General features: G+C 36.2%; 1 protein-coding gene across 2 annotated transcripts; it reads right to left on the reverse strand.

Moving 5' to 3' along the window:
• Positions 1-18: 18 nt before the first annotated feature.
• kif5c (kinesin family member 5C) lies at positions 19-25,730 on the reverse strand. 2 transcript variants are annotated; one of them, XM_077215264.1, is made up of 26 exons: positions 25,214-25,730; positions 19,178-19,265; positions 18,998-19,071; positions 17,308-17,412; positions 16,500-16,548; positions 16,338-16,393; positions 16,155-16,242; positions 15,888-16,012; positions 15,513-15,617; positions 15,174-15,322; positions 14,898-15,046; positions 13,618-13,784; positions 13,453-13,521; positions 9,563-9,769; positions 9,320-9,463; positions 7,852-8,040; positions 6,717-6,834; positions 6,498-6,574; positions 6,037-6,146; positions 5,765-5,866; positions 4,773-4,833; positions 4,572-4,643; positions 3,435-3,539; positions 3,139-3,355; positions 2,712-2,878; positions 19-2,157 (listed from the first exon to the last, which is right to left on the reverse strand). In XM_077215264.1, the coding sequence occupies exons 1-25, from the start codon at positions 25,337-25,339 to the stop codon at positions 2,724-2,726; spliced, it is 2,907 nt and encodes a 968-aa protein (XP_077071379.1). In that variant the 5' UTR covers positions 25,340-25,730; the 3' UTR covers positions 19-2,157; positions 2,712-2,723. The 2 variants fall into 2 exon arrangements, with proteins under 2 accessions (XP_077071379.1, XP_077071378.1); XM_077215263.1 differs by having other exon boundaries at positions 19-2,112; positions 25,214-25,709.
• Positions 25,731-26,371: the final 641 nt, after the last annotated feature.

Below are 26,371 nucleotides of genomic sequence, written 5' to 3' on the forward strand. Positions count from 1 at the left end.
AAGAGAAAAATACAGAACTGATGAAAGACACATTTAGTAACATTTTATTGATTCCACATCAATATCTGATAAATGAGTGTCAGTGTAGCTGAAACCCTGTTATGTTATCCATAACTTTAAGCTTGATATCTTGGAACAAACATTAGCAATCATTTAATATCCATGTTGTGGCACTTCCTTCAAAGCAACTGAAGTTCATTTATTGTCCTCTGATCTCATTTTCAGATGCTCCATACACTGCTGAGGTAAAGTTCATAGCATGTTTCATAAACGTTAGAAACACTTATGAACAAGAATCTGAAGACAAACACGATTTTAAGAGGTCACTGTGTGCATTACAGTAACTCACCACCATAGAGCTACATTGAAAAACAACATCCAAGGACATACAAAAACACTAGACCTTGTAAAGTTATGGGCTTTGAGTACTTTACATTAGTAATTCTTCAAAAGAGGAAAAACTAATTATTTCAATGATGAGCAAAGTTCATTTGCCTGCAGGGAAATCCTCATATGGAATCATGATGAATTTCTGTGAAAGTAGCCTATTTGTGTTTTTAATTTGTCAGTTACACAATCCCTCAAGGTAATGCAATAAAGTGCTCACAACACTTATCAAGTTGGTCAGCCTTTACAGTAAACTGAACAATTTGGTTTACACCATATTAACATTTTCATGTACTGATGTAGTTACAAGTGATGTGAAACCAAGCTGAGCACACAGACTCAAAATCTTTCCAGATACAATTAACACCAGACAGTAGGCAACGTTTTATAGTAGCAAAGGATTGTAAATAGCTATGGCATGATAGCATGGTTTACATGGTTTAATATTCGTTGAAACAATATTTGTGGTTCTTTAAAAAGCCTATGATATCTCTCTCATGGAGGTTTTTTAAAAATCCTTCATCATATCTTAATATCAATAAATAATGATAAAATTATATAAAAATAAACAAAATTAAATTATGCAGTATAATTGAGCATATAAAAATCTAATTATCAATCAGCTGTAAAATCTTTCCACATTTGCTTTCTTAAACGCATCTGATCTTTTCATATGTGCTGCTCTTATGTCTCTGACTTTGGCTTTCTTTAAATGATTGCATTTCATGCCCTTTAAAACATGTCAGTTTAAGTAACAATAGTATTACTTACACCAACAAAGATATCTTCAAATGATTCCTGGTTTTACCACTAATGTGGTATTACACTACTGATATTTTACAGTTGTTGTTTGCTCTAGAGCACCTTACGGTATAAATTACCGTAAAGAATATTTTCAAAGCACCGATATCTGTATAAAAACATGTACACATAATCAGCTGGCTCTAATGTGAGGAAATTAAAATAACCTAAAAAAGACAAATAAAATAAACACAATTCCAATACTTAATGTATACAAAAATAAATATAAAAATTAACATCCAGTAAAATCAGTTATTATAAATCATGACGAATTAAGCTTGAAGCAACGTGTGTGTTCCTAAACTACATTCCAGTCATGTCAACGCATGTTCTCAATGGCCATTAAGACTGATAGAATTAGTGCCAATTAAAAGAACCACACAGGCTCTGTTACTCCTGAGGTTGTAAAAACTTCCAATGCCGATTTTTGTGACAACTTTTCATCTTTCAAGTCTTCCTACTATGGAAACTATCCAGGCATCTTTGATGAAAGATGAGGTGAATTACTATAATCAGAATGTAATTCCAACACTGAAGACTTTTTGAAATACAAAGCGACTCAAAGCAGAAAATAGCCAAAGAAAAGAGAAAAAGCCACGATGAAATAGCACTTCATATCTGTTTAAAAGACAATATCCTTTTGTCTTAGTGTGTGGGTCTGGGTTTGTTTATTCATTGATGAGTCCACAGATCTCCATTCAGGGCTGATGAATAAAAGGAGGGAAGAAGGGAGTTGACTTAAACAGGATGAATGCGTGGAGGTCATGGTAAGGACAGTAAGTAAACCTGAAAAATCTTCGTAAAAGATGACAGTAGTTGTTTTCCCCCTCAGCGAATAGAAGAGACTGCATTGGAAAAAGACGTCTTGTTGCCACAGAATGAAAAGATGTGCAGACAGGTATCCAACTGGTCTTTTTTTGTCCCCTGTTGGAAGTGTGAAAAGTTAGACACACCATGTTGCAAGGAATCCTGTCAGGAAACATATATTAGTAAACATTTCAGCACCCTAAACATTACATTGCCAACAAACAGCTTTTCTTGCCACCCAGAACATGAAGAAAGTTATCTTCATGACTGGGTAAAAAAAGTGACCTACCCTGAAATAGATGCATAAACTCTGACAACATTTCAATGAATGCCAGATGGCACTAGAGTCTGTCCACTGTTCACTGACTTTCCCAAGCATTCTGGCGCAGATCTTTTGTAGCTATTATATCCACGTAGCTCCATCTTAGTCAAACAGTTGGCACAGTAACTAATGTTACACCACAACTTTCCAACTAGTCACTAGCGCTTCCCAGATGCATCACATGCTGTTGAAACCTAATTAGCAGCATTTTTCAGCACTGACCCATTCATTTCAACATTAAGCCAAGCAGAATCACACTAGCTTGTTCCAAAGTCAAATTAAGAAGAAAAAAACATTAATCTGAAGGAACATGACATGACTCCATAACTTAAATGAACCAAAACATTTTGTTGTAGCAGGAAAAGCAACAAAATACTGTTTAAAACAAACATACGTGGTGTGTTTTTCACTTGTTCCTGTGATGGTACTGCAGCAGCTGCTGCTGGTGCTGCGGTTGGTGTTGGTGGTGTCGGCGTGGGCTTGGGACGCCTCCTCCTCTGACGCTGTGGCCCGGTGAGGCAGAAGCCACTGGGTGATGATGTCCAGCACGAATAGGTTTAGCTACAAAAGTGAAAAAGTGTGGTTCAAAATGCAACGTATTTAAAATACGTTTAACTTACAGATAGAAGTAAATGTATATGAATTTGAAAATATCAAGTTAAGTGAATGAATTTACTTCATAATATATGGGAGACATATACAGCAATGCATGAGAGTATTTGGTCATCATGTAACAGGAGACATTGTGGTACTATTGAGTATGTGGCGCTCTCTACTGGATATAATGCAACATTGAAATCTGAAGAAGAAATGGGTCTGACCGATCTGTGCGGTGTGGTTCCTCCTAGCCTGATTCTTGGCTTGGATGACCTCCTTGATGCGGTCCACCTCCTGCTGGTACTTCTTACGGTCTCTCATGGCACTTTCTTTGGCCTCTCTCAGAGCAGACTCCAGGATCTTCACACGCTCAGCAGTTGCACGCAGGCGTTTCTCCAGTTTGGGCAGCTCACATCTTAAGTCTGCATTATCACGTACCAGCTACAGATAAATAGAAATTGAAGAATATAGATAACTATATACTGAACTACTAATTATACTAAATTACATTTCAATATACCTGTTTGTGGACTTTAGTGAGCTGTTCCAGGTTATTCTCCAGGAAAATTATTTTCTGTTTTTGTGCCAGACTTCCCCCAGATTCATCAGCATCCAACTCCATGCTCTACAAAAAAAAAAAAATGTTTTTGATACAGTGGCCAGTTACACTATTTATTTGAACCATAGGTAAAAAGGGTAAACATTTTAACTAACACTGTAGATATCACCATACATCCTAAGTTGATTTAACCACATTACACTAAAGGTGCTCTAAGCGATGTCACTCGTTTTTTAGGCCATAACATTTTTGTCACATACAGCAAACATCTCCTCACTATCCGCTAGCTGCCTGTCCCCTGAACACACAGTCTCTGCAGACACCCCAGGCTCCAAAAATGGCAACAAAAACACACTGTTCCAGCCAATAACCCACAAGAAGGATTACGGGGTGGGGTTTGGGGGGGTTAGTGCGCGGATGAGGAGGAGGTTGGGTCTAGCTAGCCTCCGTTTTGTTTGACAATACTTCGAATGTCAACAAGAAATTACGTCACCCAACATCGCTTAGAGCACCTTCAGGAAAACTGTTTTTTTATTGCAATATTTCTGAAAGGTTATGTTTAAATATGTAAGTGAGCGAATTATCATTAGCGAATTAAATTTGAAAAAAGACTGAACTTTGGACAAAGACAAGTTAAGAAATCTTTTTTATTTTGTTGACATTTTTTGGATCACTCCATGTATTATCAAAAACAACATATTCTCACCATGTTTTGAAGAATAAAATGTTGTACAAATCAAAGCTTGAAAGTTTGATGTATGTAATTGGACGGAGATTTCTGGCTCAATGCATGATAAAAAAGAATTTAAATATATGTATTGTGTAAACTTTTTTTAATTATATGTATTTTGGATAAGTCTGAAAGAAGATGTTTTGGAAGTAAACTCTCAAATTTGGCCAGTGCATAAAACAAAAACAACAATGATTTTGCCTGTAGTACCTTGTCTTAATGTTTTTCCTTGATATTGTCTAGTTTTGTATCATTAATAAAAACAGTCGCAGCTGTTGGTCAGAGAATACTATCACAAAGTCAACATGAAAAAAGAAAATTCATAAATGAAGGGAACACTATTTGGATTGAATAGTTTGGAAACTCACTCGTCCAATGCGACTATTGATGTCCTGGATGAACAGCTTGCGCAGGTTTTGGAGAGTCTGGAGCTCTTTGACCTTGTGGAAGAGAGAACAGCATGAACGGTGATATAAACAACTGCTCCATATAAGAAAAACAGCTATGCATGTTAAAAGTGAACTACTTGGAGATACAAACTCAGGGAATGCTGGGTATTTAAATCTTACCACAGTCTCTTCCAGACCTTTGAGATCTTCTTTGACTTGCTCTCTCTTCTCATTCAGCACACTAATTAAAACAAAAACAAATTTGATCAAAATGCATCTTTTCTAAATTGCACAGAGCTACAAATGCCTGACAAACATACACTGAAGTATTTGTCATTTTAACTGCTCAGAGATTGGTTAAAGGTGCAGTAAGCAATTTCTGAGGAATTTTGTTGAAAGTGAATTGGACCGAGCAGCACAACAAACTTGCAGCCAATCAGGAAGAAAGACTGTAGAAAGAGAGATGGCTGAGAGACATTACAAAAGAGAAAAGGTCAGAGGACTATCACTGGGAAAATAAGGGTTATGACCAGGCAAGAGCTTTAGGACCTGTGTTAATATTAGACAAGCTTTCCAGCACTGAAGAGACTGTAGAAGATTTTATTATTTAGAAAATAAGTAATTTAATATAATATAGCTATATGTTTGTACACTATTATTTTCCCTGTTTGTGACTTTGGTTTGACTTTCTAAAGCCTGCAGAAGCCCTGGAATGTTGCTCACAGCAGACAATTCTATTCTAGTGTGTCACATGGTGAAACACCTTTACCTAAGAATACCTATAGTGTGTGTTACCATTTTTGGAAAAGGATGTATGGTATATATTTGTGAACTGGGCAAAAATCTGGAGCTGTCTTTTAAAATAAAGTTAAAAAAATTCTGGCATCAACGATCTCTGAGAAGTGATTTTTTACAAAAGAGAGAAACCACAACAAGACCCGAGAAGGAGGGCCTGAAAACGGACACAGAGGTTCCGTTGTTTCTGCTCCATATGCGAGTAACAGTTTTGAGTGTGTGCTGCTGGTGACTAACAACAAACAACTAGTTTTGGGGGCGGATCAAGGAAGGGAGGGGTGTGTTTGTTTGGGTTGATTTCAAATACCAACAGTGTTTTTCAGAAATCACTTACTGCACCTTTAATCTCTCCTAAACAATATGAGCAGTTGACTCACACAAGCTTCTGCAGTCTCTCGTCCTTCTTCAGTTCCTCCTGTTTGAGCTTTTCATAGTCAGACAGAAGCTGCTTCTTTTCAAGTTGAAGAGCCTGGTTCACACTGACATCACATAACAGGATATTACTGCATAAAGTGTTAGACCAATGCCAGTCACAAGCATATGAATTGCAAAAAAGCCTTTTTCGCTAATTTTCTCTTTAATATTAATAATATTCAATTGTTGAGGTGACCACGAGTAGTCAGAAAATAAAGTGAGTTTAAGCTCTTACTCCTTAAACTCATCCAAGATCCTCTGTTTCTCTTCAATTTCATCTCGCAGACGTGAGAGCTGCTTCTGATGAGCCTCTCTGTGGCTTTCCATCTGCTGTTCTAGGGCTTGCTACATGCAGATACACAGAGAATATACATATTTCTGCTCGTATTAATATAAATGGCACTTATATGGCACTGTCTATGTGAATCTTCAAGGGCAATTTTGTGTAGAGTGTTATTCATTTAACAATGGATTTCAATAATAAAATATTTTCTTATTCTATGCAGCAAAATTGGCCTTTTCTATACAGCTAAATAGTATCTATATAGCTTAAAATATCCTTAAATACTTTCTTCAATCCTATCCCATTCATTGTTTGGTTCCTCAATGACACTGCTCTGCTTGTTTGAGCCTGACAACCAATGGTGAGATTTTAGCCGCCTAAGTCTATCTGACAAATGTGTTTGTGTACATCACCTTCATCTCCTCAGCGTCCTGCATCCTGCTCATGTGTTCCTTTTCCTTATCCAGGACTGAAACCTCATGCATCGTTTCTGTATGAAAAAAAATAGATTATTTTAAACATACTGTACAGTGAAATCGCTGTCAAAGGAACAAGTTGTGCTTTTTCTGGATCTAAGTGAAACAATTTTACTTTGTAAAACAATGCTTGTTTAGTATTAACTACACACAGACCCTGTGCGTGGAGTTTAGCGAGCTCCTCCGATAGCGAGTCGTGGCTTTCCTCCAGCTGTCTCTTCTTCTGTTCCATGTTCTGCATGTAGTCTGTGAGGGATTTGATCTTTGCCTGATGCTAGGTGCATTAAAAGCAAGTACACACTCAGAAATGACACATAGCCTACATACCAATTAAACGTATACACATACATTTAAAGGGATAGTTCACCCAAAAATGAAAATTCTGTCAGTATTTACTCACCCTCATGTTGTTCCAACCCTGTAAGACCTTCGTTCATCTTCGGAACACAAATTAAGATATTTTTGATGAAATCTGAGAGCTGGATCATTCCTCCATACTAGTCCATAGGCTTCTTCAGGGATATAACTTGACGGCATCGAAAAGTTATTAAAGACATTGTTAAAATAGTCCAAGTGACTACAGTGGCTCAATCTTAAGTTTATCAAACGACGAGAATACTTTTTGTGCGCAAAAACATAAATAACGACTTTATTTCAACTATTAATTTCCTTCTCTCTGGGCCTCGAGTCAGTTCACTAGTGTAATAGTGTAAACTACTGTTGTTGTACGTCACACGCATCACACACATGACCAGCGTCGGCCAATAGTGAGCCTACGTGTGATGTTGCTCTACGCAATCATACTAGTTTAACTGACTAGAGGCCCAAAGTGAAGGAAATGAAAAGTTGAAATAAAGTCGTTATTTTTGTTTGTTTTTGCGCACAAAAAGTATTCTCGGCGCTTGATAAACTTAAGATTGAGCCACTGTAGTCACTTGGACTATTTTAACAATGTCTTTAATAACTTTTCGAGGCCGTCAAGTTATATCCCTGAAGAAGCCTATGGACTAGTATGGAGGAGTGATCCAGCTCTCAAATTTCATCAAAAATATCTTAATTCGTGTTTTGAAGATGAACGAAGGTCTTACGGGGTTGGAACAACATGAGGGTGAGTAAATACTGACAGAATTTTCATTTTTGGGTGAACTATCCCTTTAAAGCAATAATAATGTATCCTTTAAAAACTTTGTAATTCATCCAAAGGGACATTATACAAGATAAAAGTTCAAAGGGAGGAATCACATATACAGGATTCTGATCTAGAACCAACACTAGATGGAGCCATGCGTACCTGAGAGATCAGGAGCTGGCAGGAAGCGAGCTCCTTCTCGTTGGCCTGCATTTTGCGCACTGTGTCGGTCTGTGTGCTTTCAAGTTGTTTACTGCGGTTGACCAGAGACTTCACTTCTGACTTCATCTTACTGATGAAGAGCCGTGCCATGGTGAATTCCTCCTCGATTCCTCCGTTCATCTCTGTCATCTTAATAAAGAGAGAGATTATTCTATTCTAGTCTATTATGAATTATATATTATTGAATTAGCTTTGTCATGAAAAGAGACGGTATTGCTGCATCTCTATTCACCTACTTATACTATGCCCTAAAAGTATGTACTCTTTTTGTGAAGAAAAAGTAGATACTTTTGAGTGTGTAGCAGAAAAGTAGACAAGCTTTGGGACATACTATCACGTCATACAATTGCCTCTTTAACGGTTGCTCTCTGTTGCATCATGTCACATTAAACTGGCCTGTCAATCATCTTGCCACAGTTAAAATCCTCCACATTTAATTTAATTCAATTTCCTACCGTATTTGAGAGAAATACAGAAGAAGTTTGACAGTCGCAAGTCTTTCATGTGAAGATTCCCCTCTTTTTAATGCATAATGATGCATTTAAAAGTTAATGGCCAAACAGATCTTTATAAAAGTCCACATTGTTATTGCAGATGGAATATAACACAGATAACATTAAATATTTTTTTTTATCAAGTTAAACTTTGATTAGTCACTTAAACCTTTATCTGAACCTCTCACCGTCAGTCGCGCATATCTGCCATGTATTGTAGTTTGTTTGTTTTTTTAACACTTTTTACTTGTATTTGTAGTGCCTCCTTCAAAGCGCAATGGGTTGTGGGAAATATTAGCCTTTAGGAGTGTGCACGGATCCACACTTCAAAAATCCCCCGGGAAATAGTAGACTATCTGGGGACTTCTGGCATGCTCTTTTTAACATACTATGCTTTGTGGCACACTTATTTTAATCTCACATACTGTATAGGATGAATAGTATGGACATTGAGACGCTTAAGAGTAAGACTCTTACATTGTTACACAAACAATTCAATTTCAAATCAATGCTGTTCTTTTGAACTTCCTATTCATCAAATAATCTCAAAAATATAATGGTATTTTTTTTTACATTGTTCAAATAAATGCAGTCTTGGTGAGCATGAGTCTTTTTTCAGAAACATAAAAAATCATAATAAATGCTTTTTGTAAACATCCACATATTCACATGTGTTGTTGTACTCTATGTTTTTGTGAGGTGTGTATTCTTGAGGTTGATGAAAATTGAGGTGCAATTTCCAAATTATATAAAAAAGGAAGTATAATGCACTCAGAATACTAAAGAAAAGTAAAAAAAAAATATATATATATATATATAAATAAAAATATATATCTTTTGTAAGTAAATAAGCCCATTATTCTTGGGCTTTTGTGTTGTGCAGTTAAACTTTTTATGAAGGAGTGTATTTTTACCTTGTGGTCATTCAAGGCAATAACACCGCCAATCTCATTGAGGTCCCGGAGCAGTAGACTGAGGATCTCTGCTGATCTCTTCTTGTGATGTCTACTGAGTTCCTGCAGGGCAGACAGATCCCTCTCCACACCAGTCAGAGCGACCTAGAAGACAATAACAGCATATAATCAATGAATTCTTCAGTTACATGAGCGTTTCATGATATTCATTCTCTCTCTTTCCCTTCTATTCATTGTACTTACACTCTTTTGCACAAGCTCCTCTGAGATCTGTTGGTTTGTCTTGCCTCTCTCCTCCACTTCATGGCTTTTCTGGTCGTAATTCACAGCTAGCTCCTCTAAGGCCTGGAGCACCTCCTTCACCTCCCCTTTTGCTGCCTCGTTCTCATGCTGCAAACGGTTCAGATCTTCCTGGATCTTCTCATAGTCACGCCTTGTGCATGCCATTAACTGTGTGGATGCAGAACGGGGAAGTCGCACATTTATGTTAGTCAGAGGACTGTCGAATTCCACCAGTCACACCTCCTTTTATCATATAGACAGGAAAATCACTACCCAAACTTAAATGGTTGTAATTCAAGAATGCTTTGAAATATAGACAATATTCCAAATATTCCACTTGTTTTAAAGAAGATATTTGCCAGATTATTGTAGACGTGAAATAAATTATGAAAGTGAAACAGAAAAAAGTTATATAAAATTGAGTTTATGAAAATGTACAATGTAAAAATATAATTATTAATATTTTATATGAAATATATATATGACAAAATATATTTTACTCTGCAAGAAAATGAAAGCCAGCAATGTAAACAAGTTGTGTTCCAAATTTTAGGTTGATATCTCAAAAAATGAGCTTTCAGTAAGATTTCATTTGGGTGCAGTACCAAACTTTTTCACTAGGTGGACAGCCAAGCTTCCTTACTGACCATACAGTAGAAGGGCACCTCCATTTTCATATTATGTTTTGAGTGTTCTGAACCATGTGATTCCATAATTTAAATACAATTTATGAAGTAAACATCCTATTCAGAAGTAGTATGGATGGGTTGGCAGTATTTGATTTGATTTCATCCTCTTATAAACGTATAAAAAGAGCACATGTGCGTTATAGCTCGCAGACGCATCACAAATCAAGAACCATAATATTTTTCTATATTTAAAACATTTTCAGACCTTTTTTTCTCATAAAATTGAACTGGTGTTGTCTTTTGAACTCTAGGCATGAAAACAAACTGAGGTTTCTACCAAGTTTTCATGATTTTTCATGTTTATTGCCATTTCAAAATAAAGGCCTAAACACGCCTAATGAATATGAAATATTCTTGTTGCAAATTGATTAATTTCTGCTCCTCTATAATTTATTTTAAATAACAGCCACCAAATATGAAAACTAGATATTGTAAGCTTTCAAATGATATATACTGTAGTTTGTCAATATTACCTTAGGTTTTTACTAAGATATTTTTGTTCTAATTATATAATGGCAACCGTCCCACCTGTGCCAGTTAAAGGTCAAGATAGGAGTCTTAATTAATACTTTTATTCAACAAGGATGCATTAAACTGATCAAACACAGAAACATTTCAACAATTTACAATTTTACTATTTCAAATAAATGATCTTCTTTTGATCTTTCTAGTCATTATAGAATCCTGAAAAAATGTATCACGTTTCCACAAAAATATTAAGCAGCACAACTTTTTCAACATTGATAATAATAAGAAATGTTTCTTGAGCACTAAATCTGCATATTAGAATGATTTCTGAAGGATCATGATTGTGACTGAAGACTGGAGTAATGATGCTGAAAATTCATCTTTGCCATCACAGGAATACATTACATTTTAAAATATGTTAAAATATAGAACAGTTATGTTTTATAATATTAAAGTTTTACTGTATTTCATCAAATAAATGCAGCATTGGTGAGCAGAATAGACTCAAATATAAAAAATGTGCTGCATTATTTCCTCACATGGAAGTAAAAGGTGTCAGTTGACAGTTCATTAGAAGGACATGTGAGGTCACTGCTATGTTGTTCAGTAAGATTTCATTAGAATCATCAGCAAAACTGATAAAGGTGCAGAAATATGGGAATACAAAGATATGTCCAAATTTTTCAAAAGAGGAGAAAACCCCAACAGAGATGCTGCAGAACTGTTTCCATGGGAACAACATTTATTTCCACCTGAATAATTAGGAGCAATTTTGCTTTGCAGCCGCTTGAGAGATTCTCTTTGTACCGGATGGGAATTTCTAAGTATAGGCAGTGAGATGATAGAGCTCAACAGGGAACATCAATTATTTTCAACCAATAATTACCTCAAGCACTTGTTTTGATAAAAATTCCATCACCTATGCATGTTTAAATAAGTGTAGCGTCTGGACGAAATCACGATGACTTATTCATTCTAAGCTTCAGAAAAGCTTTTAACCTACTGACCAACCGACTCATTCATTTAACTCACACAGTGGCGAGCAGGACGAGACTACAGATGAGCGACACGACCGTGAGGGGCTGCTGTCTTTTACTTTCGTTTTGTATTTGTTTTATTTTTGGTATTAAAATCTGTTGATTGTTCGCCGTTTCCCGCCTCCTTCTTCTACAACATCTAAACTGCGTTACACACACGTTTAGTGCCAAAGAGTCTGGATCAAATTGCCCCATTGTCACTTCTAGTGGCATGATAGAAGTTAAACAGAAACACTTACAAACTCCTTCGAGAGCTTCAAAAAGATCTTAATCAGCTCACTTCCCCTCCCACGGCAAGCACTGAGGCCAGGTGGCATGGATGGACATCTGAGAGACGCCCCAATACACATATTATGAGTTAAATGGACTTTACTTTTGTATCTTCCAGACATATCTTTCTTGGTACCGAATTAAACCTCTCGGTTTGCCTTAGCTAAATATATATATTAGGTTACGATAAGATGGATTATACTATGTTTACCATCCTTTGGAGTAGAAATGATGAATTCTGACACCATCAAAAACCATGCAAATGAGTCTGTCAGAAGGAGACAAAGAAAGTCTTTGCCGTTAAAAGTTTTCGGAGTGTTATTGGTCAGTTCACCCAGAAGAGGTGTGGGCTAAGATCTCCTTAAAGGACGATGACGGCGGCTCACCCTTGCTTCTGCTTCTTCGAGTTTTGTTTTGTGTCTTACCTCTTTTTCTTAGCTTTTTGTCTTAGTCTTATCTCTGGCTTTTTTCCTTGTTTTAGTCTTGTGCTTATTCATTTCGATCTCCGAGTGAAACGGAAATTTCCGGCAACTTCACTTTCAAGTAAACTTTTAAACTTCCCGCGAACTACACGCGCTTCGGAAGAACCGAAAGAGCGGTTCAAACTCAGGACCCAGTGAGGATCATCACACACACACACACACACACACACTCATTCTTGCTCAGCACCAAAGATCCATGCAAGTATTATTTCTATTGAGATTTAGATGCGTTTAAGATTGTTTGCCCCTGCGCTAAGGTGATTTGATTCTTTGCTGGCTCTGTTTGTGATATTTGCCCTTCTGTGATCTCTCTCTCTCTCTCTTTCTTTCTTTACTTTCGTTATTCTGTTTATATGTATTCTTTGTTTAAATGTAGTCGTATGTTTTCATAGTTTCATTAATTAAAACCCATTATACACTTGATTGTCTCTGTCTGCTGCTCACCTAACAAAGTCTCTTAAATGTGTGATCGGAAGAATAACCTTTCTTGAGAATTTATAAGAAGAATAATCCTCTTTGAGAATTGATAAGAAGAACGTACGGTCGGCCCGGTGGACGAACAGATTATTCGATGTGAAATTGATTCTGTTAAAGGTTATTCTGAAAACTGAAAGCCTATCTGTATATTCATAATTGATTATAATTCGTTATGATTAATTATCTATATAGAGAGATACAAATACATGGCCTATGCATTCCTTTTTGGGCGATTAAAAATATGTATGCAATACTCGATCATAGCCATAATTAATTATTAATTCTAGATTCCCTTCTTTGAGCTAATTTGCTACAAAGTAAAGCTGTTCCATGGTTCCTTCAGACCCATTGCAGGCGAGGCATCATGGGACGACATGTGTGACATCATAAATTGTAGAGTGTTCATCTCTATATTGAGCCGGACTCACCTCATCCTGATCCACCATCTGCTGTTTCAGGTTCTCTGCCAGCTGACTGTGCTGGTTGATCTCATCATCCTGTGGTGAAAGAGGGAAAGAGAGAGGAAGGACTGAATTGTGAGGCTTGCACCTTCTGATGCACATTTCTAACAGCGTGTGAGAAGTATTTATCACCTTGTCGTCTAGCTGCTGATATAAGTCATTGATCAGCTCCTCATATCGGGTTTTCTCTGAATCAGGAAGAGGCTCAGGAGGCGGAGCCGAAGTGTCAATTACGGGAGCAGCTTCAGAATTCTTTGTTTCTTTATTGCTGTGCTGTTCATTAACAGGTACAGTCTCACCTGAAGATAAAGGAGCGAAATATGTCAAAACAAAATAAATAAAATCAAATAAAAAAGCAAAGGTTCCTTAACTAATTAAATGAACAAGGCTTTCAGGAAACAGTCCTGCAGACCTGATGATAAAAAACACTGACTGGACGTAAATGAAAGAACAGCAAAAAGAGTCAGAGCCACATTCATTCTCTGGGCTTTATAAGTCTGAGGTGGTAGAGAAATCTTGAACTCAGCATCTGTGTGTTTTATTGGGCAGTAGAGGTGGAGGGGAGCTGATAACACTGACAGAGAAAAAAAACTATTCATGGGGATGCATGAGAGAGATTGAGACATTCTGAGAGAATGACAAACACATCTCAGGATTCAGAGAAGGAGAAAGAAAGTAAAGCTTTTGGTTGAGGTCTGAAGCTGAATATGTAACTGAAAATATTAAAGGAAAGTGAATATATTTAGCCATATAAATTAGTGCTTTGTAGCAAACATGCATTCACTTAATGACAGGCCTTCTGTTTCGAGTCATTACGTGTTTACCCTTCCACAATCTGAGTAATTAGTGCTAATTGGTATTTATCATTGTCAATTATTTGGGATGTTTGTCATCAATACACACATGGTTTACATGAAAGCCAATTTGTGTCAAGCTCTCATCAATATAACAATATATTAACAAATACTATTGAATAACTTCATTTCCTCTTTGGAAACATCATTATTTTACTCAAAAACTAAAATCGGCTATGACCTTAATAAGTCTTAAGCAAACAGAGGAGGAAGAAATAACTGGCTCCCCTCATTGTGGGGTTCATTTCAGAACTCAAATCGGAAAAAACAAAGCTTTTGTTAAGACAATTACATCAAAAAATCGAATGGCCTCTGCAGAAAACCAAATTATACGCATCTCAACCATTACAGTATTTTCAAATAAACTGCTTCAAAATTCAAACATCATTCCGGTGAAATGTTTCTCATTGTCCTAATTAACAATAAAATATAATAATAAAACTATTAAACTCAATAAAAATATCTTTCTAATCAGTTAAATATTTGTCAGTCTGTAACAACAAAGTGATGTGTTATCATTTGCGGTGGCCGTGTGCATTCTCCGTTTTCTCTATTTACCTTTTCGCCATCGTTTGAGCTCATTTTCCAGCCGCTGGATGATGATTTTCAGACCTCTGGTCTTTTCTTTCTCTTTCTCATATTTCTTCTTCCATTCCTCAGCTGTGAGCTCCATGTTAACAGAAACTGTGTTTTTGATGGTTTTGGCCCTGCGTGAAAGAGAGTACAGTGGAAATGATTTGTATACGCGCATGTTTGTTTCATATTTACCGCAGCACTGAAATTCAGACTTTCTTAATTTTAGGAGAAATATTATAGGGCATAAAATGGCTTCACCTCTGGCCGAACATGAGAGTGGATTTGGTCTCAGCCTCATTAAATACAGAGGGAGAGCAACAGATGACGATGGTTGTCCTGCAGTTCCCACCTAAAGAGTCCTGAAGGATCCTGGTCATTTTACTATCTCTATAGGGCACATGGGTTTTCTGTAATTAGAAAGATAAGGCAAGACATAAATAATTTATATCTCAAATGTATTGCTTTGTACTGTGAGAGGTGTATACATGGCCTAGATTCTGTACACAAGATGTACACAAATAGCATTTCAGAGAGAAGAGAGGAAGAGAACGGAAAATAAGAAAACGTCTGGGTAGATGAAACCGGTTTAGCACTTACGGTTCCTTCGGCCAGGGCTGAGATGACGTTCCCCAGAGCAGAGAGAGACTTATTGATATTTTTAGCCTCGTCCAACACAGATCCTTCTGCTCCAGTTTTACTGACCTGTGTGTGTGAGAGAGAGAGACACACAGGTGAAGAGAGAGTGTGGAGATATTATATCATTCTCAAACCTATTTGTAGGTTTATTATGACTCTGTCAGGATTTTTGAACTATAATTCTAAGACTGAGAGTGTGATCATGTATTGTAACGCTAGCCAAAGGCTGACGTAAAAAAAATGGATGCTGCGTTAAAAGTATTTTTAATTTCATACACATTTCATACAGAAACAAAGACAAAAACAGAAAGAAAAAATAAATCAATAAAAACATGCCTTTTCACTTCCTGCTAGATCCACCAGGTAGAGTTTTCCGCACAATTTCTTCTCTGTCTCCACATTCTCCTGCTTAATATTAATGAGGAAAATGCTGTGACTGCGGGAGCTGTGCTCATTCATGTCTGTAACACAATGTAACATCAGAGGACCTTGAGTTATGGTAAAAACAGTGTAACAAGGTCAAGATAACAGTGTACACTGGTTTTGTTTGATTGAAAATGTGATGTATTATATTCAGGGAAATTAGGTTAAATAGTCACTCACTTGTGACAGCCACATGACGATTGGATTTACCCTCGTCGATCACATCCATGACATCCTCTGGACTGGACACAAAACGCTCTGTGCAACCCTGGCAACAGAACAGCATCAAAATACACAACACATCAAGGAAGTGTTTGCTTCAAGCCTGTGACTGAAAAACACTGTATTTTGCATCTGTCCTACCTTCACAAAGGGCACCCTGTTCTTATCCTCATGAACAGCCAGGTTGGTTTTGGAAACTTTAGGATTAGACAACAAAAATGTAATTTACACCATAAAAAAACATTATTATTTTTTAAAAGAATCTTAATACGATGAAGAAGAAAGTGATTGTTTTTATCTCACCATCAAGCAAGTCTCTGATTTTGTCCAGGTAGATTTCAAAATAAGACACCTGTGATAAATGGGTGTCTGTTAATTTTTTTGTAAAAAAAATTAAAAATAAAAAAAAATATTAAAATTTAAATGGAAACTTAAAAAAAAAAACATTTAAAAAACTTTGAAACTAATGATTCAGTTCTACATTAAATGGACATTATTTCAAACAACAGTCCAATACTTTATTAATATACCCTATTACTGAATAAACTGTATATCACTTTATGTCAGAGATACATTCCACTAATATATATTTTTTCTAAACAACTAAGCTTTATATATTTTTTTCTAATTGTTAATATGTGCATTTTATTAAAAACGATGTAATAATTGATAGTTTCACATGTGAACATACACAAGCAGATTTAATGTTGACTAATTTCAGCTGGACCATTTCCATATTTCAGGGGTTCTCAGAAGCAGAAGTCATCATAGTTGGGTTAACTTCTATAGTGGTAAATGGAAATTCAATTACAATTTCTGCAGTCCCATTTGATCCAATAGTAAATGATAAAAATCCACGATAGCGTTTCTATGACTTTTTAAAAGAGGAAAAAAATATAGAGACTGTCACTCATTTGACATCACTCCCTCAGCCGTTGTGTTAGAAACACTCACAAAGCAGCGCTAACTACTTTTCTGAAATGTAATGCCAAAGTAATATTACAAAGTAAAGGTTATAACTGTACATAAATTTTTTTACAAATGAAAATATAATAAACAATGTTAATAACTGTAAAAACGTGTCATCACAGTTTGTGTAAATGGTCCATACCTTGATATGGAACTCCAGGTTCTCATCCATAGAGTAGATGTGGTCAAAGATGTCCTGGGAAATGCGAGGGATGATGCCCATCAGCTGGGGGTTGTGGAGCTGTCCCTGTGTGCATGTTGTAGAGGACAATCTGAGCAAATATTCGTTTAGATGGCACTTATTTGACTTAACTTATGTAAGAACTAAGCACTGTATTGAAGAATTTCCTTCTCCGTCTACTTTACTATAGAGGGTATGCGCATGACGTCACAGTCGGCCGGAGTGACTCCGGTTAAGCCCACTGAGTGGCAAAAAGACTGAGCGTTAACATTGGTATTTAGCGTGAATGCCGCGAAAAACACACAAAACACATCTAAACGGGGAAAGAGATTTGAGATTGGCTGTATAAATACACTTAACAAGAAATCTGGTCTATATTTTTACAGACTGCTGAAAGTTACAGAAAAGAGAAGCAAATGGATCACTGCAATTAATAGAAACAACTGGACTCCAGGCAGCGAAAGGTGGTATTGCAGTTATCGTTTTGTGTCAATATGCTGTATTTAGGGCTAAAATCATACCCCATATGTTGTATTGTTATATTTTGTATTGACAACTCATCAATTCAATATTTACCATCGTATATTCTGCATAATTGGATGTTTTTAAATAAACTCTGACAAAAAACTATACAAGTATTAGGGCTGATTGAATTTATGATATATATATAACATTGATATAAGTGATCAACCGGATTTAGACCTATCTATATTGTATTTATATAAAGCGTTCACAGGCAAATTTGCTTTATGTTTTTCCCCGGCGTCAAAATCAGGCACATATAAATGTCAGGAAACACGATTCCTTGCTGCGTGTCAATATCCATGGATAACTGGATCTTTGGCAAGTTGTAAGGAACACTATATCAAGTCCAACCTTTAGTTTAAACTGATAATCATTCATTTTACTCAGATTTTCGCAGTTTCCCTTATTAAATCCAGTCACACAGAAAGCTCCTTTGCCACTCAGTCCGGATGAGGGGGAGTGTTCCGGCGGGAAAGTGATGTCAATGCATACCCTCTATAGAATTTATGTTGCCCCGCCCCTTTTCAGCACTGCACTCATTGTGTTCTGACTTTTTTTTTGTTTGGTTTGTTGGTTTGTATTTCCACAGCATGAAGGTAAGATCTTACGGATTTATGAATGAACCGCTCGTTTTAAAATGTTCCCGGTCTACTGACATTTGTCATCCGCTTCAAACATTACAATGCTCATGATAACTTTCGTTAGTAAATCTATTTGACCAGCTAATTACTCTTCAACAGCGATGCCATTGGATTATACAGAGCTGCCGCAAAAACGGTATGAGGACATCTTGTTTGGCATGCTAATTTGCACCTTTCAGTGGTTACAAAATTATTCATTTTCAGAGACATTTTTCAAATAACTGAATTTATTGACTTTATATTCAAAACGTTTGCTGCAAGCACAGGCTGTTTCCAAGGCAACACCTGCAGTTAAGTGGCATTTTGCCGCTGGTACAGCAGTTTGGCATTTCAGTCATGAAAGATGCTGAGAGATATTCATCAATCTAGAGCATTTTGTGACTGAGCATAATGACACTCTGTGCTGAAAGGTTACTTTGTTATTTTACAGTAGAAATATTTGAACTAGATACAAATTGTTATATGATATATTTTTTCTGCCTTACCTCCATAGTGTGAGTCTTCCCTGATGCAGTTTGGCCATAAGCAAAGATAGTCCCATTATAGCCATCCAGCACATCTGAAATGCAAGATTCGTGTTTTAACTTTCAAACATTTTCATTTCTTTACAGGTCTGTAAATTGTAACCTTTCATACTTGTTCATGCAACTATACGAATGTACAACCTTTAACAATCTGTTTGGCACAGGCATCATATACTTGTTCTTGTGACGTGTTCGGAGGAAGGACTCGGTCAAAGATATAAGGCTTGCCCTAAAAAGACAAACACATTAGTCAAGATGCAAGTAATGAACAGGAACAAGTAAAATGGTTCAGTAAAAAATACCAAACTTGTAGTTGAAAATGTACTGTATGTGTTTGTGAATGTGGAGTAAATCAGACCCCCTTTTTTTGCTGATATTGACAATTGCTACAACATATTTTATAACACATAGTATGGAGGAACGATGTCTTGAATAGAAACTAGGGCTACATTCACACAGTGCTTACGAATAATAACTCTATTAGACAGCTAATGATAAAAGCTGGATGTTTATCAGTAAGACTGAAATTGTTACGTTTCTCTATTAGTTTGTATTATTTTAGCCAAATGCAGATAAACTAGTTTGATTTCATTATATATCATATTCATTTATGCATTATTGTATTATTGCATCGAGAGGTCAGTCAGCCTCTTTCTTTTGCTGACGCTACACAGATTCTATACCAACGGCTATTTATGAAGTTCCCCAGAGGATTTCAGTGGTATACATTGTTAAAGAGAAAATATGAAGGACCTTGTGATGAATACAGCCCTTCCCCCAACTGCCAGTCAATCTTATTGAGCCCTAACACATCCCTCTCTTTTGTTTTGATTCTCTGAGCTGAAGCCTGAACCTGATGGTAAGATCTGGATACTTTGAAACTGCTGTGCAATGAGAAATAATTCTCCAAAGAAAGAACCATGCGCAGTGGAATATTTTTAACATTATGTAATCTACAAATGAATAATGCTAAGCTAGGAAATTGGAGAGTGTTGGAAATGTGTTTGCAAACATTCATTACTACATAAGCTGGTAATACTTTAGTTCAGCGTCCAATTCTCACTATTAACTAGTTTTGTCACGATTAGCCACGCACACTACATTTCCCATCATACACCTCCCTGGACTGATTACACCAAACACCATACACCTGCACAGCACTGATTGCACACAAATCTGCACTTCATTTACACACTTCCACACACCACTTCTCTGTGAAGTATTGATCTGCCCTGGCTAACATTTCTACATTGATTGCATCTCTGTTTACTGACCCTTGCCTGTTTGCTGTTTCTCATCTCTTGTCTGCTGCCTGCCTTGACCCTTGTCTGGTATTGTTTATGATTCTGGATTTCCTATTATATCCCTGGTTGCTGATCTCTGTATTTCGCCTGTCTGACTTCTCTTCAATAAATACTGCAAATGGATTTGAACGTCTCTGACTCTGCATTACAAGTTTCTTATGAGCATGCATAACTAGGATATTGGCTGTTTATTAGTACTTACAAAACACATATTAACGCCTTATTCTGAATGACCATATTCTACATCCCATATCCTAATTCCTACTCAATGCCTAAACTGTAAAAACTACCTCACAAACTATTAATAAGCAGGAAATAGGAGTTTATGAGGCAAAAGTCATATAATAGTGAGAGTTGGACCCTAATCATAAGTGACCCAAAAGCTTTTGCAAATCTGTTCGAATTGTACAGAAAATCTTTCTCCTCAGCCATTCTTTTTTCCATTTGTTTTTGTGTATTTTTTTATATAATCTATCCTTTTTTGTCTAACCATTATGGTTAAACTTTTGTATAAATAAGTAATATAAAAATAGTAAGCTGCATACTGTCTTTTACTGTACATACAGTGCAAAATCAGCTAACCAAGATATATATTTTAGCACTCCCACTTTATATTAACTGTCTTTAACTACTAACATTTAAATTAATAATTTGATACATTGCATTCATTGAGTAAATATTACATTGTACAAAAATACTTGCTTGTAATTACAGCTGTAATTAACTTATAATCGCACTGTTGACTCTTCCTTCAGATTTAACCCACCCTTAAACTTAACCACATCACCAAACCTGTCCTAACCTTACCCGCATCACACCTCAATAGCAGTGTTGCAATTCAACATGAACACAATAAACACACTGTACCTAACATTTATGTACCTAACACATTTAAGACCCCCCTAATATTAAAGTGTGACCGTGTTATTTTTACTGATGCACACAGATATCATGGGGAGCTCATGTACTGCTGACAGCAGTTTTTCCACATCCTCCTCCACCCATGTGCACACAAATACTCTCTCATATGAGGAGAGAGAGAGAGAGAGAGAAGAGAGAGAGAGAGAGAGAGAGAGAGAGAGAGAGAGAGAGAGAGAGAGAGAGAGAGAGAGAGAGAGACCTTACTAAAACATCAATAAATCTAACATATGGACCAGCGGACCTAATACAGATGAAATGAAATATCCCTGACCTGCATTTACCCTGTTGATTATCCTGTTGAGACATCACACGCAGACAGCATTTCTGCAGCGTTTACACAGACGCATGATTTCTCTGTCTGTCTGTTTGATTAAGCAGGTAGGGGTCAAGCATCCCTACTAAGACACAAATGAGAGCTGTTGCTCAAAGCCAGACCGTCACCACGGAAACAACATCCCACTCAGAAAGAAAGGCACTGATTGGCTGACAGTCAGCACCTGTCTCCTGGCCAATAGTGGAGGAGAATAACATGATTGCTATACAATCATCTCTTCCTACCATCTCTATCCTTTCTTTCAGCACATATAGGCAATCTTTTCTGAGACAAATACTCTTATGCAAATTTAATTCATCTTTGTAATACAGAATAATTGTAATAAAAAAGAATTACCGGAAAACTGCTATCAAAAGGCAGATATGTTTTTAAAAGTATTTTATATTTAGTGAATAGCAAATATCTTAGATGAAACTTCACAGAAGTAGACAAGGACATGTACGCTAAATCTTGCATTTGACTTTCATATCTGCCATAGTCAGACCACTTTTTCCTTTATAAAAGATCCTTTATGAAAACATCCTTTATCATATTTTCCTGTTTTCCAAAGATGGCTCCTGCCTATATACGTGAAGTGTACTGTCTTTATAAAGTATCTCCATATTAGACTCTCTGTACACTTACAAAGTTCTTAATGCTTCGGTTTGTATGTAAAGACCCTCATTATGCTTCCGTGTCAGTGTGGGTTTATTTTAAGCCTTGTTAGTGGTATTAACTAGCGATTTTTATTTTTTACTTATTCTATGCCCCATACACTAGCGTTATGAGCTAATCTGTGGTTAAACTAAAACTAACGTTAAAACTGGGTACATTCGATTATCATGAAAACGCATCCCAGAGAACGGTTGACTCGCTACCCATCTGTTATTTAGCCCCAGGTTCATTTTTGGCTGGAATTGTCATTTAAGTCAATAATTTATGCACACTATCTAGGGACCATCAAGGCTTTTCCAGGAGTGCTCAGTATTTTACCAGCTTCAATCAAAAACCTATACTTCCTGAACAAATGCTTGAAAGGATAATGCATCTTTTCCTGTCCATTTCAGATGGGTTTGTAGAATAGAAATAGCAGACTGCATGCAGTATATATAAATGATGTGCATCACAAATAAATCTAATAATGCACTAAATGTAAGGGTGGTGACGTCAAAATATCAAAGAGAAATAGAAATGCAGGCAACTAGAAGGGTTTATACAAGCAACATGAATGTGACTATGTGCGTGACAAACAAGATTGTCCCAATCCTCAGAGGACTTGCTTAAATATTCCACTAAATCAGCCTAAACGTTCCCTGCCAGACCTGGCCCCTCAAATGGCACCTCTGTCACTACAGCAACGTAAATTACTCGCAGGAGCCAGGCCTCTTTGTGGCCTTGCACATATAATAAGATGTTTCCACCCACATTAAACACAGCTGACCAGACAACCCTCATAATGCAAAAACATCAAATCCAGCCTGAGACTGACATACTGCAAATGATTAGTGATTTCTCACTGTCACAAAATGTCCTATAAATCTCCCTGCAATTGTTTTGTGGTGGACAGTCATTTAAGGAGTTTATACGCAAACACAAACCGTGCAATCTCTTTACATACTTTTTTTATTTTTTAAATAATACATATTTAAAGAAATAATTATATTGTAAGATAAATTATTTTCTTCAAAATAATTGCAAAGTTTCTGAATTTTTTGATGAATTAGTCAGTTAAAAACAATACATTTTAGTAACAAATAATAATAATAATATTACGCCATCGATTACTAATTATTATAATTAAACACTCAATTATTCTTCACATTTTAAGTCCATGTTATATCATACATTTCAATCAATAATTCAGAGGTGGATTAAAAATACATTTCATTTCACGATGTGGAAGATTATATTCCATATAATATATTTGGTCGATTAAGAATCTTAAATGTTACCTTTGCATCATAGATAGATAGATAGATAGATAGATAGATAGATAGATAGATAGATAGATAGATAGATAGATAGATAGATAGATAGACAAATAGATATTTATTTTTATTACCAGTTCATCCGAACTGTTGGGGGAGGAGGTGTGAAATTCACCCTTCCCCCACAAATGAATTGGATTTTTTTTTACCGTTTACAATCTGTTGCGTTAAAGCTAAGATTAGACTTTCTGTGACACCACACAGACAGGTTCACTACTAAACAACTAATGAGATACAGGAAGTAAAACGTTGACAGTAATAAATGTACATATATTAACCAGATCTCCATTCAAAACCACACTTTTATCCTAAAGCTGAATGTCTGGCATTAGGACCATCAGGCTGTGCATTGCCTGCAGGGCACCATTAAAGAGAATTTACATCAGAAGCAGGAGTCTAATACCTGCTACGCTCGATTTTCTGTGCAGATTAGACATGGTAATGCTGATTACCATTTCAATGGGTCGGATAATATGGGCTATTGTGTTTGCACAAGGGATTTCTGGAGGTTTACTGTAAAACATAAAAACCATCAGTATCTTACTGCGTCGACACTCCAGCTTATTCATAGCATGTCATACACCCACACTAACAGTTTTTTGGACTCTGCATTCCAGGTATCAAAAGTTCTTTAATTTAATCACTACCATATTGTGTTATTAAAAGATAAACGAGGCTAGGCTCCGACCCATAGTAATCATCTTCCAAAGAAACCACAAATACTTCCAAGCCCTAAAGTGAAAGCATTGCACATGGCTGACAAGCACTACCTCTACATTCAAAACAAAGTAGAATGCAATAAGTTTAATCAATAAAACACTTGCCATTCCAAATTATTATTACAAAACCCTGTCACATCTGGTGGCCATTAAGAAAAAATTATGATATTAAAATAAACAAAGTTATTGTGGTGAGACATGAAAACAATGAGTGTGAGAATTTTTGTGTGAATTCTATCCTCCAAACTAAAATTTCACACTGTTGCATCAATTGAGCAAAGTGTAATTTAAAGTACATTCAGACAAGAGTCAACTAATGAAGATAGATTGAAAATGAATATATGAATTGTGATCTCGGAACCATGTTTTTTGGCAAAGTGCCACGTGGTATTTTATATAATGTGCAATTTATTAAATATATTATTTGTTATATTTGTTAATAATGTTTGACATTTTTGTACATTAGACCTACCTTTCAAATGTTTATTTTGTGTTTCAACTGTATCTGTTTGCATACTAAAACAATTTTGCTAAAGTAAAACAAAAGAAAGCATGTTCGATGCTATAATGCTTATAAAATCACTATATATAAATAACTTAAAATGCAACAAATTTTTAAAAAAGAGTTTGCTTTTCAAATGAAATGTTTGACTGTCAAAAAAAAAATACAAAAAAATAAATAAATAAAATAAGAACGTTGTACGAGCAAGTCCTGAATTCAGGACTTACCTTTTGAAATGAAAGAGCCATCAGATGATTCATCCAGACATGAGACATATATGAAATGATCACACAAATGAGTCACAACAGATAGGCTATTATCTAAAGTTACATCATATAGCTATTTCCTGCACAAATAAAGAAAATGTGAGAAAAAGATAGGGATTTTCTGTCCGCCTTAATAACATCTGTAGACTCTAAAGACATCTTACCGATATCACCACAGTGTCTTCTCCTTTGAATTTCGGTATGTACTTATCACCTCTGGTGATTTCCGATTCGTTGAGTGGCCTGAATCGGCACATCACCTTCACACAACATTCAGCTGCATCCACCATCGTGTATGATACCGATTTTATCTAACGAAACTTTCTCTCCGGTCAGCAGATAAAGTCATCCACCCAGCAGTCTGCAGAGGAATGCATCAATCAAACAATTAAAATGTCTCGATGCTTGCCAGCCGTTCAGCCCGTACGTTCCCTTCCTATTGGCTGGGCGAAAGAAGCGTTGACACTGAAAACAATCTCAGATAAAACTCCTGGACACCGTTTTAAATATCGCGTAACATATCATACATATTCACTTAACAACAGTTTTGTTGTCGTCGACGGTGGCTGTTAGTAGCTGAAGTCGAGTGCACCTTGATCGCTGGAAGAGCATCAGCACTGGACAGTTCCACCTCCTGCGGCTCCACGCGCTCTGACTGACGGCGAGCCGCTCCTTCCACGCGCGCTTCTGCTGTCCAACAGCGCCTCTCAGCAGCGCTGGCCGTGCCTGCAATAGCGACAGCGAGAGTTCATCAAAAATGCCCGAGTACTCTTTTGCTAATTAAAAAGTGCCAAAAATAAAGAAATTAATAGCAGGGGAATTATCATATAAATTATGTAGCTACACTCATGTATGCATCATCACAAGACTGTGCTTTTTTTTTTTTAAATACCGTAACATTACATGTAGCCTATATACCCCACCAAGGAGATCACATCTACATCTGGTAATGTTCACTTGAATTGTAATTTCTGTAAATTCAGTTTTGACTCAGTTTATCATATTTTCTTTAAATGTCCCCTTTTCAAAGAATTTTGGTCTGACCTTTCAAAATGATTTGCCTCAAAATCAAAATTGAGCTTTGATTTAACATTGTGTGACATAATCTGTTATTTCACTTACTGTAATCATAATATAGCATACATAGGAAATGTAATTATTTTATTTGCAAAATATTTGATCAAAAATGTACATATTCTTTACCAAGCCCAATTAAATAATTTCCTTAGTGATTTTAATTACCTAATTATGACACTAAAAACAACTTTTAGTTTGTTTTCATTCACATCATGTGTTCCTTTATTTGATTTTCCCAAAAATCC

Source organism: Siphateles boraxobius, unplaced genomic scaffold (genome assembly GCF_051911475.1).
Source record: "Siphateles boraxobius isolate OS27281-9 unplaced genomic scaffold, OSU_SipBor_1 7, whole genome shotgun sequence".
Classification (NCBI taxonomy): domain Eukaryota; kingdom Metazoa; phylum Chordata; class Actinopteri; order Cypriniformes; family Leuciscidae; genus Siphateles; species Siphateles boraxobius.